The 13,968-nt window shown below is 40.0% G+C and overlaps 1 protein-coding gene across 1 annotated transcript; it reads right to left on the bottom strand.

Annotated features, from left to right (window-relative positions):
* Nucleotides 1-630: 630 nt before the first annotated feature.
* GTF2H3 (general transcription factor IIH subunit 3) lies at nt 631-13,925 on the bottom strand. The gene is made up of 13 exons (XM_075262477.1): nt 13,881-13,925; nt 10,781-10,860; nt 10,584-10,690; nt 10,011-10,171; nt 8,198-8,263; nt 7,853-7,882; nt 7,730-7,758; nt 7,568-7,642; nt 7,140-7,193; nt 5,461-5,529; nt 3,083-3,218; nt 2,356-2,392; nt 631-1,028 (listed from the first exon to the last, which is right to left on the bottom strand). The coding sequence occupies exons 1-13, from the start codon at nt 13,888-13,890 to the stop codon at nt 959-961; spliced, it is 924 nt and encodes a 307-aa protein (XP_075118578.1). The 5' UTR covers nt 13,891-13,925; the 3' UTR covers nt 631-958.
* Nucleotides 13,926-13,968: the final 43 nt, after the last annotated feature.

Here is a 13,968-nt window from a genome sequence, read left to right as displayed (position 1 = left end):
ACCTGCTCATACTTACCAGTCCGAAGTCTTCAGGCGCCGCAGACTCACCCCTTTGGTGATACCTCGCACCTAAACGTGGGGTTGGTGGAATATCCAACCGCCGCTGCAGCAAAAGAGGGGGACTGGGTGACTGCGGGGCACTCTATAATAGAGCGCTTGCACCCGCAGGGGTACGACTAGTGTTGCAAAACACTGACAACCCCCTGCCCCTGAAAGAAAAGAAAAAATAAAAACGTTGTAAGACAGAAAGACCTGACTCAGGTCGTGACTGCCTCCTACGACACTAAGTTAAAAACTGCCTGAGTGCACGGTCAGTGGGAGGGTATAGCCTGTGTGGGCGGAGCCAACTTTTTCCATTTTCCTAGTGTCCGCCTCCTAGTGGCCAGGTCTATACCCATGGTTACTGTGTCCCCCAGTAAAATATAGTGCGAGAAATAAACATTTCTATGAATGTTGGTTCCAGATCACTGCCCCGTCTCAACATCTCCCACACTCAATAGACAGACTGACCAGCTTGTTTGCCAATGATCACCTCTTTTGAGAGGGCATAAAAATAATAATTTCTTTTGGCAGCACATTTTTTTTAAATGTATTTATTTTATTTATTTTTTTTTACAAAAAATGTGCATGTATAAATAACGGAAACAAATAAAAATATCACAAATAGCAATAATCTTCTGAGTATATAGCAATAGTATTGTGTATGACTTATAAACTCCTGTAATTATCCATAAGACATGTGCAGGTAGCTGTAATAGACACTGGCTGAGTATGAACACTTCCCACAGCTTCTGCTCCTTTGTTGTCAAGTTGCTTTCTTTGTAACAAATGAATTATGGCTTTTCCTGTTGTTTGATACTCTGTTGTTAAAATATGATATAGCGTTAAATATTAAAGAAGGTCTGAGAAGTTCATCTAAGTTTTGTTGTTGTCATTTGCGCAGCAACCAATCCTCCTCCTAAAACAAAGGTTTTAATTTCTTCTTCTTTGCCTTCATAACTGGTGGCAATGAGATCTTAAAGGCAGTCCTGAAAAGATAGATATTTTTTTTATATACTTTGAGCTCAAACATAAGTGTATGAATATTATATAATATTTCTGGACAAGAAAATTAACTGGAATTTTTTACATCAGATCATTCAGGAGGTCACTAGACTGGTAATTGGAGGTAAATGTAGTGAAACCTCTCAAAAAAAAAATCAGCACTAGAGCAAACTGCCCTTTAACTCAGACTGGATTTTCAATTTCATCATACACTAAACACACTAGCTCATTCTTTGAAGGCACCATGGGTGGGATCAGAAATCTGGCGTAATTTATACCCAATTTTTTATATGTTTCTAACAGTTTCTGCACATCGTACAACAGTTAGGCAGGGCTTGTTGGAAAGGGGATGGAGCTTAATATGCAAAAATGTGCACCAGACTATGCAGTGAAATTCTGGACAATGTGGCAAAATTTTGTTAAAAACTAAGCTAACTAATAAGTGGTGTAAAGTTAGGCCAGGCAATATAAAAGTAGGCCAGATTTTCAAACACTTTGAAAAATCTGGTGCAGTTCCAGACTGTGTAGTTTAGCTTTGCATTCATGTTACACAGTATTAGCCTCATGTTTCCATAAGACCATTTTTAAAGCATTTTTTTTGTCCTAAGGAGGTGTCACTATACTTAGGAAATGAGGGGGTTAAATGGGAGGTTACATTATATTTAGAAAATGGGTAGTGTAAAGGGGGGTTTACAGGTTTTCAAAAAGAAATGTCTATAAGCTGGATATACCTTAAAACGAAAACTGTACATACACATGCAACGTGGGTGATTGGCCAATGGTGATTGGCCACCAAAGTCACATTTATAGGAGGGGCCCTGTTCGAAGTGGCTTGACACTGTCCGTGTGGTGATTTAAAGGGCGTTTCTACTAATTACAATTATCTTTCCACAGGACAGGGAATAAAGAGTCTGATTGCTGTGGGAGTCCAACAGCTGAAACCCCCAGAACTCACGAGAGCTGGGTACTCATATAACATTTGATCGGAGCGGAAGTGTGCATACTTGCCTCTATTCTGTTCATTTCTATGGGAGTAACAGTGTTTACCATTCCAGAAGACACAGACAAGTGAATGGAACAGTGGCTGAGGATGCACACTACTGCTCCATTCACATGGGTCACTCAGAGACTCTATTCTCGTGAGCAATGGGACTCCTAGCGGTCAAACACTAATCCACCAAATCAAAAGATAGAGACTAAGTGTCATGTCAGGTGTATCATTATCCTTCATATGATCCTAAAAAAATAAAGATATGAACTAGATTCAGAGATTCCACTGATTAACGTTAAGGCATAAGTCACGTTACTTACTCGCAGGTTGTACAGATGGGACTGAAATTACAAAATACTGGAAAAAAAAACAAGAAAAAAAAAAAGTGAACATAACAAAGTAATCAAAGGGCTGCATGCGTAGATTCCAATAGCCTGGATGATTTAAAATCTTAGTAAATCTCATCTCCTACTTTATAAAAGTCACAAAAATTGTCACACTCTCGCTCCAGTAGGATAGTGCAATATAAAATGCAGTAGTAACTCAGGATATAAGTTTTAGACTTGAAGATGTTCACAATTTATCAAACATTGGGGGAATTTAGCACTCAATCTATGCCAAAATCTGGCAAAGACAGATGTTGATATGTCACATATTTGTCTGATGGCCCTTTTTGTGCCAAAGATTCTTAAAAAATGGCAGCAGCCTGTCAGATTTGCTATAATTCACACCAGAAAAGTGGCATGAGTAATAACTGAATTTTAAGCCTGAATGGCTTTCATTTCAGTTTTGGTACATGAGAACTCCAGTTGTGTGCCCCATTTTAAGCGGCCGGAGTCTCTTAAATATTTTGGTGCACCTTGCACCAACAAAGGAATGGATTAAGATTGGCATAGGAGACAGCAGTCTTATTAAATTGCCCCTATAGTATGATGTTTGATAAAGTTGACACAAATCACAGCAAAACAGACTCCTGCAAAACTGAGTTTAAAATCTTCCCCAATATATGCCTTTAAAATGTAAACTTTCCCCTTTGCAGATTCTTACTTGATAGACAGACAGAGCAAACATAACCAATTTCTATCAAGTTCCGATGGCAAAAACACGCCGCTCTGTAATCCACATGAACAGGGGGAGGTAGATTCAGCTGTGATCTTTGATCCGGATCAGGAAGAAATACCCACTATTGAACAAAATAAGTATACAGAAGTCAAGTGAAGTGAAAGACATAGTGTGGTTTTTACATATGTGGCATTTTACTGACAAAGCTCATAAGGTAAATTCTAACTTATTTCTTACGCTGTATATGCAGATTGTCTGACAGCTCATGGATTCTGGAATACTATGTTCCTCTAGGCAACTGCAATTTATATGCTGGTTAGTGAAATTGTGATTGTAGTGTGACAAGCCAACCTGTTATTACAGCAGCTAACACATCATATATGCCTATCACTGGCTCACAATTTATGGTGGCTTCATATGATGGTAAGGGATTTTCACTGTAGGGTTATTACTTGTACTCCCAATGAAATGAGTGAAACAGTGCACGGACCACCCAACCACCGCTACATTCAGAAGAAAATTCTCCCATACTCCTGATTGCAGGTTATCCTTCTTAAAGGAAGGTAAATTACTATGACATCACAAGAGGGTTTAAGGCAGGTAACACGCTGAGAAATTGCAACTAGTTTAATCCGACTGCCATGTAATTCATGAAGACTGCTACTCTGATACCACAACTATGTTCCTGTTAATTAATGTACATCACAACTAGTTTCAGTTAAGTAAGCCAAGGAGGGACAACTACCCATACACTCTTCTTGCATAGGGACCCTTTGTCATATCCATATTCATAGTATTTCCTCTCTTAACCCTTTCAAGACCAAGTGTCATTGATGCCCCAATGCTCAGGACAAATTTAGCCTTTTTAATGGCTTTGCATATCCCAACAATTTTACCATGTTTTTTTCAGGACACATAAGGCTTGAAATAACTAGTCTTATTTGTTAAATACGTTAAATATTTTTTCCGCTAGCAGTAGAAAAATGGTATAAAATGTGAAAAAAAATGTAAATTTTGCTTCTTTTACCTAAAACAAAATAGTTTTTATATATACCATTGCACATAAACATATTAAAATTTGGTTTCCTAATTCTTCTGTTCACAGGGACTATACTTTTATATAGTTTTTCAACAAAAATGAGGTTTTATATTCAGTATGGCTTATTTTCTGGACCTCTAGCCCACGTGTAAATTACCCAGTAGTTTAGTACTGTAGAGGGCTGTAAACTCCTTGTGTTATCTGTAGCTAGACTTCCCTTCTAAGAATGAGCAAACATCCAGGAAGAAGGCGATGGTGGTGGCTGGCAAGGGAATGAGTTCTGCTCGCACAGTATGAATGCAAAGAGTTTCACTTTAAAATTACCATTATTAAGGGTTAAATTTTGTAGATAAAAGTGATGATAAGCTAACCTGTGTAAAGTCCTAAAAGCTTCCCTTATCACAGTGTAACTCCCAGACAGTAACTTATCACTTGTAGAGATCAGTTGTAAATCACAGGTGTTTGACTTTAATTAACATGACTGCAGCACCAGGCATCATATAAGGGGACGTAAAAAGGCAGATTGGCCATGTCTAGGGGTTAAAGACCTTTAACCAGGGCCACACGGTGGCTCAGTGGTTAGCCTTGCAGCGCTGGAGTCCTGGTGTTCAAATCCCGCCAAGGGCAAAAAAAAAAAAACATCTGCAAGGAGTTTGTATGTTCTCCCCGTGTCTGCATGGATTTCCATCCCATATTTCAAAGACATACTGATAGGGAAAAATGTACATTGTGAGCTCTATGTGGGGCTCACAATCTACATTTAAAGAAAAAAAAAAAAAAAAAAAAAAGACCTTTAACCAAATCTGAAAAGCCAAATCACATACAATATAAAGTGATAGGCGCTGTCACCCTGAGCATTTTGTTTGCCCAAATCCATTTGTCAATTCAAAAAATATAAACCATCTAAGTGCTGATGCGATATAGGGTATACCAACCAAGAGGCAGTACACTGAGGTTTCTCTGGGTGCGGGGTGTCTGAGTGCTGTATGTCATGCAGTTTTACATCCCACTTGGCTAATATATAATTTGCATCAACACTAAAAGGGCTTATATGCTTGGAAAGGTAGGACAGATGTTTCAGGAATATGCAATAATATGTGATTTTACTTTTATTATTTGCTTCATGTGAACTCCCACAATACACTGCTGTATAGTAATAGGAAAATAACATGTAAGTGAAAATCAGAAAAGCACTGACAAAGTTTCCCAACTTGTCATGTTATCAAAGTTTTCCGTTATGACAATGTATTTGGTATCGGATCAGATTACACAAAAAATATAGACTTATATAGGCCAACATATATGAGGTCAGAGCACATCTTACCAATAAGTACTGCAGCAGGGAGTTCACTTGTGGTATCTTTAGATATAGACCTCCTGTTATGTCACAGGCCTGTAAGTACAAATAGAACTCATATGTACACACAAGAAATGTTTCCTTCTGGTTTATCTTACAGAAATATAAGACACCTTGATTTCTCAAACCTGTGCTTCAGGAAAAAACCAAAACCGCCATTTTGTAACTATAAGGTAAATAAGAAATGTCCTTCTAACTTCTTCATGTAAGTATAACTAGCTGTAGACGTGTAGTACAGCAGAATAGTAGGGTTTAAGTACTGTAACACATTAGAACAGGGATCTCAAACATGTTGCACCTTAGAGTGACATCTGCAGCCTGTGGCCTTCTCTCCGGTTCTGCCAATCCAGATGGAGGTAAAGAACCCACGACCAGGTTTTGTGCACTTAGGACAGGGCTACACCTGCTGGAGCACCATATTTTGCAGTCGCTGCAAATACGGTGTCCATGGATTATGTCTGTCTTTCTGTTTTTAGGAACTGCTCCGGGTGGTGACCACAAAAGAAAATGCTTGCTTCGGCATGTGTGGCCCCACCCTTGAGTGCACCATACTGCTTGTCTGCATATGGAATTAAAGCTTTGCACAGTAAAATATTAACTTTTTCAGACAGACTAAACTGTGTAAAGTAATTAAAACAAAAGATGACTATATACTGTAATAAATGGATCTGGATAAGTTACAAACCTGGGTAACGAATTAGTAAATATAAAGTTATGCATATGAAAAGGAGAAATACATGCATTAAACAGGACTTATCAATTTTAGTAAAATCTGAGGCACCGGTTTCATGGTGGCGCATGAGTTTGCCATTTTGGGGGTGGATCGCTGGTCCCAGAAGTGAGATCCAGGGCCAGCAATCATTTAGTATAACAGTCAGGAGCCTACAGAAGGCTCTCAGGATTGTCATACTATTGTTTTTCTACTATAGGCAGTATGTAATAGAAGCATCAGTAGTTCTCAATACATTGCAATGCAAAAAAAGTATAAAAAAATAAATAAATCACCGTATATAGCATATAATTGAAAAAAAAACAAAAAACTGATTAGGTATCATGGTGTGCGAAAATACCTGGTCCACAAACTTATAAAAAATATTTTTATTATACGTTGTTTGTCATAGCAAGAAAATTTTTTTTTTTAAAATGAAAACTTGGTTAAAAAGTGATCCAAACAATAGACCTTTCCCAAAATGGTAAAAATAAATTACATCTGGCCCGCATAAAAAGACGGCTTATGCATCTCTGTAAACGAAAATATAAAAATGTTCAGAGTGGGGTGGCTGATGAGAAAGTCACAGAAACACAGTTTCTGTCTAATTCTACTCCATTCTGGATTTTTCTTCCAGCTACTCAGTATATTGTATGATATATAAAATGGTACCATTACAAAGTACAATTTGTCCTGCAAATAATTAAGCCCTCATATGGCGCTGTGTATGGAAAAATAAAGAAGTTATTGAAGGCAGGGAGTAAAAAACTAAAATCAAAAAATGGCTGAAGCGTAGAGGGTTATAGAAAATAGTTCATTCTCCATTTATCCGGCATTACTAGTCATCTATAGAGTGAAATTGCTGGGGATCAACAATCACCCCCTATCCTGTGTGAATATTGCAGTCAACCATTCAGAATCAGGGCTACCATCATACCTGTTGGAGAAGTCCAGAATCTGTGTCCAGCACACATGCATCAATGAGAATGTTCTAAAAATAAGAAACAAAAAAAACCAACAATGTATTAACATTTCAAAAGAAAAGGGATAAAAACGTGGTGGATACATTGACTGCTTATCTTCTTTTTACCTATTTGATGCATACTTAGACCTGATAGCTGTCAATTAACTGGATATATGGCCATTTTCAAACAGTAGCCTTCCAAAATAAGGCCATGGCTACACTGTGGCTTTTTGTAGTTCTACTGTTTGATTTTAACTATGTAACGACTGCAGTCCATAGCAATGCATACAACTGAATACATTCAATTAGACTATAACTGTTGTTCAATAGTTGAAATAAGGTAACGTAAAAAATAAGTTGCAGTGAAGCCCTGGCCTAAGAGACAACGCAAAGCAAAATACCTGTTTTTGAGCAGCAAATATGACATTCATGAAATTCATGTACTGTAAAGCACTATCCTCCGCCGCCTTTATAACCTACAGAAAGACAGATCACAAGGGGTCACAAGACTGGTGTTTAAAATGGTGTACACAAGAAATGAGTGTCAGCCGCCGCATACTCACTAGTATCCTGGATTTCATTTCCTCACCAGCTGTGCAGCAACAAAAAGACAGAAATTAATATTATTAAAATGACTACACATTATCAATCAGTGCAAAGAATTAGACTACTCCATCAAATAATACCTTTAGATTCTTTGCTTATCCTGTTAATATCTAGAACATTTATGATAAGGAGACAATACCAATTCAGATACTGATGTCCATCATTCTCAATGGCAGTGGATTAAGACAGAAGAGCAAAAGTTAAGTATAGATAACCTTAAAAGGCTTTTCTGGAACTTTACAACTAATAGTTCATCCTGAGGGTGGTCTATCAATATGGGATCATTGGAGGTCCACTTTACCACCATTGGCTGAGGGGGGCACCACTAACAATCAGCTGACGAAAAGGGGTTCAACATTCAAGCGCCAATGTAATTGTATTCCAGTAGGAAACAGCCTTGACAAAGGTGAAATGAAAAAGGATACAACACAGAGCTTTTGCTAGAGATCCCGCCAAAACAGTGTCAGTCCGTTGTCCTTTAATTTCCCCATCTGAAATGAGATAGCAGAGTGTCATATAATGGTTAAAACGGTTTTCCTACTATAGACAATTGTCCCTTATTCCCAAGGTCCCAGCAATCACGACAATAGGGACCCTGAAGTCCCAGTCAGTGCTTTGTGCCAATGAATTGGTGATGCATTGGTATGGTCACCAATCCATTTACGTCTTTGGGACTGTCAGACTAATGATCTCCAGCAGCTCCATACAAATGAGTGGAGCACTGGTCTCACATGAACATCTCCACTCAATTCTCATAGAGTGCATAAGGAAATTGCAGGGCCCCATTCTCCTGATCACTGGGGGCCCCAGCAGTTACATCCCAAGCAATCAGACACTTATACTCCATTTTGTGGTTATTGAACAAGAATATACAATGGGAAAACACCTGTACTGCCAGTTAACATGTGCAGAGTACTTACATATAAATTATGGGATTCTAGCAAATGCCATTCCCACTTTGTGGTAAAATACGCGGTGCGGACATGATGCGATTTCCTAAACCGTTGCGGTTTTGAAAATCATAGCATGTTAATTATACCTACGGAAATGCTGGCGATTTCCCTATAGGCATAATTGTAACAGAAAGTACATCTCTGTGAACTTTCTGTACAAAGCGCTGTGGGAAGAACCGCAATGTGTTGTTGCCACATTTTTTCCTGCAGTGCCTTTTTGCTGCGGGATGACTTGTGGCGCTTTAGCCTCACTCATCTCTCCTTGGCTGAGTGTGGCATTAGACTTAAACTTGAAGTGTTGAAAATATAGCGACTTATAAAATGCAGCAGTTATAAGCCTTGGAAAGCAAGTACATGCTTACACTCTATATATTTCCAGGATGCAAACAAACTGGCAATTACAACTGTCTGGAAAGGTTTTGAATATTTACCTCCAAGTAACTTTGTACCAAACAGGAATGTAAAAGAAATTCATTAAAATATACATTTGTGCTGAAAACTCAAATCCCAACTGAGGTTTACACACAGTGGGGTGAATTTATTAAGACTGTCTTAATCCCTTCCCCCCACTGGGGCTAACTGTGTCTGAGTTACTGAGAGACTCCATGCACCAGAACTGAGTCACTTTCTCTGCGCTGGTCGCCCATGCTTTCAACCCTGCTCCACTCACTTTCATAAAAAGAAATAATGTGGTGCATCTTTAGCGCAAGAAAGGGCCAAGTACCTAAGATGCGCCACATTTACACCTATCTATGTAAAAAAAAACTGGTGTAGATGAGTTAGTAAATTCCCCCAATGTGTGCAAAGTTCATATATACCACAAGTCTCTACAGACTCTATTACCAAAATCGTGCTCTAGTAAAAGTGCTTAAAAATGCTTAGAGTGACTATGCAGACCAAATTAACACACAACTTAAAGGGGTTTTCTAGACAAATGATACTGATGACCATACTCGTACACATGTAAATGGTAGCTGAGCACAATACAAATCTGCTTCTGTTCTGCTTTTCAGCTGGTGAAAAGAGCTGATCAGCAGGGGCACGGGTGTTGGTCACACGCAGATATGATATTGATGGCCTAACCTGAGGATATGTCATCAATAGCATTTAGGAGTAAAATCCTTTTAATAATGAATACACACAAGTACCTTCATGCAACTTTGCAGCAAACAGTGATTATAAGCAAAAACTGTAAACAAAATAAAAATTTGGGACTAAAATGCACACTCCAGGAGACCCCAGAGAGGCCAAGTGTGACACAATACATATAGAAACTCCCACCTACTTTTTGTCATGAGATCTTTAATTTCATCAGCAATCAGGTCATTGGCGGCTGTCAGTAACTCATATTTGCCATCCTTGCTGCCAGATACATTTGATTCCAGAACAGCAGATTCTCCAGTCAGGTCTCCACATCTCCACTGCTTGCCTGGAAAAAGAAGGCGACTGCAAAGCAAACACCAGATGTTATCATTACCATGAAATGAAATCCTGATAGGTGGCCAGAAACAGTGCCGCACCTCCCATGAGGCGACCTGAAGCGACCGCTTCAGGCGGCGCTATGTCAGGGCCCCAGGGAGGGCGGCATTTTTGCTAACCTAAGCCAGTCCAGGACAAGCTGTCCTGGACTGGCTTAGCACCGAGCGCTGGATTGGGGAGGCCACTGAAGCAGTGCTGCTTCAGCAGCCTCCCCTCACACTCAGGCAGAGAGCGGGTCCTCTCCGTGCCTGCTCTCTGCCTGCGAACGCCGCTAAGCCCCGCCCCTTTGCTTAGCCCCGCTTTCTGTCGTTCGCCTCGGGCGGCGAAAGGGGAAGGTTCACCCCTGGCAAGAAACATGAAAGGATCACTAGAAGAATACCTCTCCTGTAAATGGCTGGCAATTACGGCTAGTTTGTTATTCCGGCCCATAAATAAGTGGGAGTTTCCCATCACCATAACGGCATCAATGCATTTTGGAAGTGTGACCTATAAGAAAGAATGAACCTGTGATCATGGCTGTAACATATATAAAACATTATGGGAATTAGAGAATATGATAAACTAATATCCACTTACCACTGACTGATTCAGAGCCTGCTGCCCCCACCATATGGGATTCACATCAACTACGATTACTAGGAGATTAATGTCATCATCTATAGAACAAAAAATTAAATTCTCTACTACGCATTTACCAAAGAAAAAAAAATGACACTGCTTTAAGACTGTGTATTGTGCACATGTTAGGGTAAGTTCACAATGATTAAACGCTAGCTTATTTTGTAGAGTAAAATTACACTTGTAAATTTTGCTATCCCATTGACTTCAATGATATTTTTTTACACGTGTAAAAATACGCCTGTAAAAATACGCCTGTAAAATGTCATTGAAGTCAATGGGAGTTTTATTTTTACATGTGTATTTTTACATGTGTATTTTGCAAAAATACACGCGCGTTTACTCAGTGTGAATGCACCTAAAGAGTATAGACATTTCTCCCTATTTACAGGCTAGAACAGGCTTATACTGGCCCACAGGTGAATCCCCAGGTGGGCCCTTAGCTTACCACGGCATGGCACAGTACACTCACTGTACTTCATACAGATACTCATCATACAGTATCTTAACCAGGCTTTGTGTCAGTATGATACTAGATATATACTGTATATTGAATAGATTATTTTATTTTCACACTGGGTGGCTGATATGACAGCTATGTGCAAAGTCAGGCCAACTAGTATCCTTCCTCTCTGGGCCCCATATTGCAGGGACTCCCATCACCAATCATCCTGCAGCATCTTGCTGCTGCCTAGGCACATAGGTCAGAAAGCTAAAAGGACCCTAATTCAAGGCAAGAGAGCCAGGAATTTGACTACTAACAGCACTTCATGACAGAAACAATCAGAGGCAGGCGCTAGATAGCAAGCTACTACTGGTAAATACATTTATGTTGGCGATTTGGCCTCCCCAGGTCCAGTGAGTTCACGTACATCCAAATCCACTTCACCTCTTCTGTTTTTTGGGTGTCGGTAGTGCCGCTTTTTGAGAGGCTCTGTAAGGCGCATACCGGGATGCAGGGGTTGATCTCGAATATTATCTCCTTTCGGACCCTGCCCCTGATGTCTTTCCTAAACATCCCTACATGCTACGTTGGGAGGCCTACTTGGGCAGTCTATTTTGAACTCTGAGTGGCCCCTTATCTGGAGTAGGGCGCCTAAGACCTTGGGTTACATGGTCCATAAGGAGAACTTCTTTAAGATGTTAATGCACTGGTACCACACGCCGGCTCTTCTCCATTCTTTTGACAGGTTGGTTCCCGGATTGCTGCTGGCGTTGTGGTGCCCATCCTGCGCATATTTTCCATGTTTTTTGGTCCTGTCCTTCCCTCCAGTTTTATTGGGGCCAGGTTCAGTGCCTTCAGTTTGCCCCTGTCTCCTTCATCTCCCCCCTATTCAATTGCGCAAGCATCCCATGCTTCTCTTCTTACTGCTCTTTACCACTGCTAGATGCTTGATTGCCAAACACTGGCGACGGGTGGCCCCTCCAGTGCTCGAGGAATTGTATACTAGGATCAGGAATGTGCAGTCCATGGAGTATTTGATGGCTGTGCTGAACAATGAGGAGGTGCTATTTGGAACCTGTGGGATGCGTTTTGGGCCACCCTAGACTCTTTGACCTGGTGATAAATGGAACCCTTCTTTTTCCCGCTGATGTCTTTCCCTTGTCTTCTCTCTCCCTGTATTTTAATGTCTATGCTTATCCCCCTTGTTGTTGTTTGTTTTTTGTCTGGGTTGTTTTCCCTGTGACTTTTATTACGTAATATTGTTTTATTGGTGTAGTGTACCGCTACTTTATTTGCATATTTTTTTCTATTCTGAAACGATACTGGTTTGTCGTCTTTGTTGTTTTCTCTTTATTGACAAAATCATTTAAATAAATAGTTTTAAAAAAATTTGTGAATAAGTGAATTTTACTGGTGGGGGTCCTAGGCACACCAATCTGACATGGGCCTAGAAGGTAAGTTTTTGATCAATGGAGGTCCAACTGCTGAAACCCAAATCAGATACTTATTCCCAATCTTCTGGACAGGGCATAAGTTTCTATAGTGGGACAACATTAAGCATTCCTTACAGAAGATAAAAGTTGGCTAAAATGGATGATTTTGGCCATTTCTGACAACCATTGCTTGAAAATGTAGGGCTGAAGATTGTTTGTGATGGCTGTTGGTAGACTTTTCTTTGGCAAAAATGTGATCTGTTTGGTTTGAAAATGTTTTTCGAGGTTCGGCCACAAACACAAGCATATGACACAACCAGCCAAATTCAGCGCATTACTTGCTTATTTGCGCACACTCTTGGCTCCCTGATTGGTTAGTCTATTCTGCTGTAATGCTGGTGGGATCTGTCACCTTATGGCCATCACTTCTTTTTTTATGTATGAGCAATTATATAGAGAGATAATTTGACGCTCCCTTCATGTATCCATGTTTGAGGCCACCAATGCACACAGGTAGGAATCACAGCTGGAGGTTTTGCTCTGCAACTGAACTTTCAGACAAAGTGGTGATAAACGTACAGTAATCTGCATCATTTCTAGCAATCTGTCACTGACCTCAATAACAAAATGGTGGAGCTGAAGAAGACTGAGGTTCTTTGACCTCATAAAAATTATGTTAATGGAAAACATTACACAAAAATCTAAAAGAAATCTACCAGAAAATCAATGAGTGACACTGCAGGATCAGACTACAAATCAGATCTGTTTGTTGTCTGTAACCATAGAGACACAATGATTTGCTCAGGGGCTGTATCTAAAAATGCAAGGCTATTTTATAACAGCAATCTACAAAATTCATTCATTTTTACTTATTTGACATGCACTGAAATAGTACAAAGAGCTGCAAAGGTGGGCACAGCCTTTACACCGACCATATATCATAGTCAGTGTCAGATCTCTGCGGAACCCATTTCAGACATGTACGAAGTCCACGATTATGTGACATATGTAGTGTAAGACAGAGCGATCATCTGATCTCTGCTGCACTCTCTAAGCTGTAGGCATCAGGGGGCAGCATGGAGCTGTCAGTGACACATCTATTATGTGGCTCCCTACAGAAGGAGAGAGGACTCAGGGGATTCGGGTCACGTTACTGTACAGGACACATGACAGAACTCACCTGAAGCCATAATAATCTTCCACTTCCAAAGACTGGAAATAGAACACTTCCGTCCCTCTCTGATGACGTCACGCCTAGGAGGCGGGAT

The sequence above is a fragment of the Leptodactylus fuscus genome, chromosome 1 (genome assembly GCF_031893055.1).
Source record: "Leptodactylus fuscus isolate aLepFus1 chromosome 1, aLepFus1.hap2, whole genome shotgun sequence".
Classification (NCBI taxonomy): Eukaryota; Metazoa; Chordata; class Amphibia; order Anura; family Leptodactylidae; genus Leptodactylus; species Leptodactylus fuscus.
This window is presented reverse-complemented; position numbering and strand designations above follow the sequence as displayed.

What these genes read in the sequence shown, in the direction of transcription:
- GTF2H3 (XM_075262477.1), bottom strand. An exon ending in AAATGAAATCCAGGATACTA is followed by an intron (nt 7,643 to 7,729) that starts GTGAGTATGCGG and finishes GTCTTTCTGTAG; the next exon opens with GTTATAAAGGCGGCGGAGGA. An exon ending in ATTCTGGACTTCTCCAACAG is followed by an intron (nt 5,530 to 7,139) that starts GTATGATGGTAG and finishes TTGTACTTACAG; the next exon opens with GCCTGTGACATAACAGGAGG.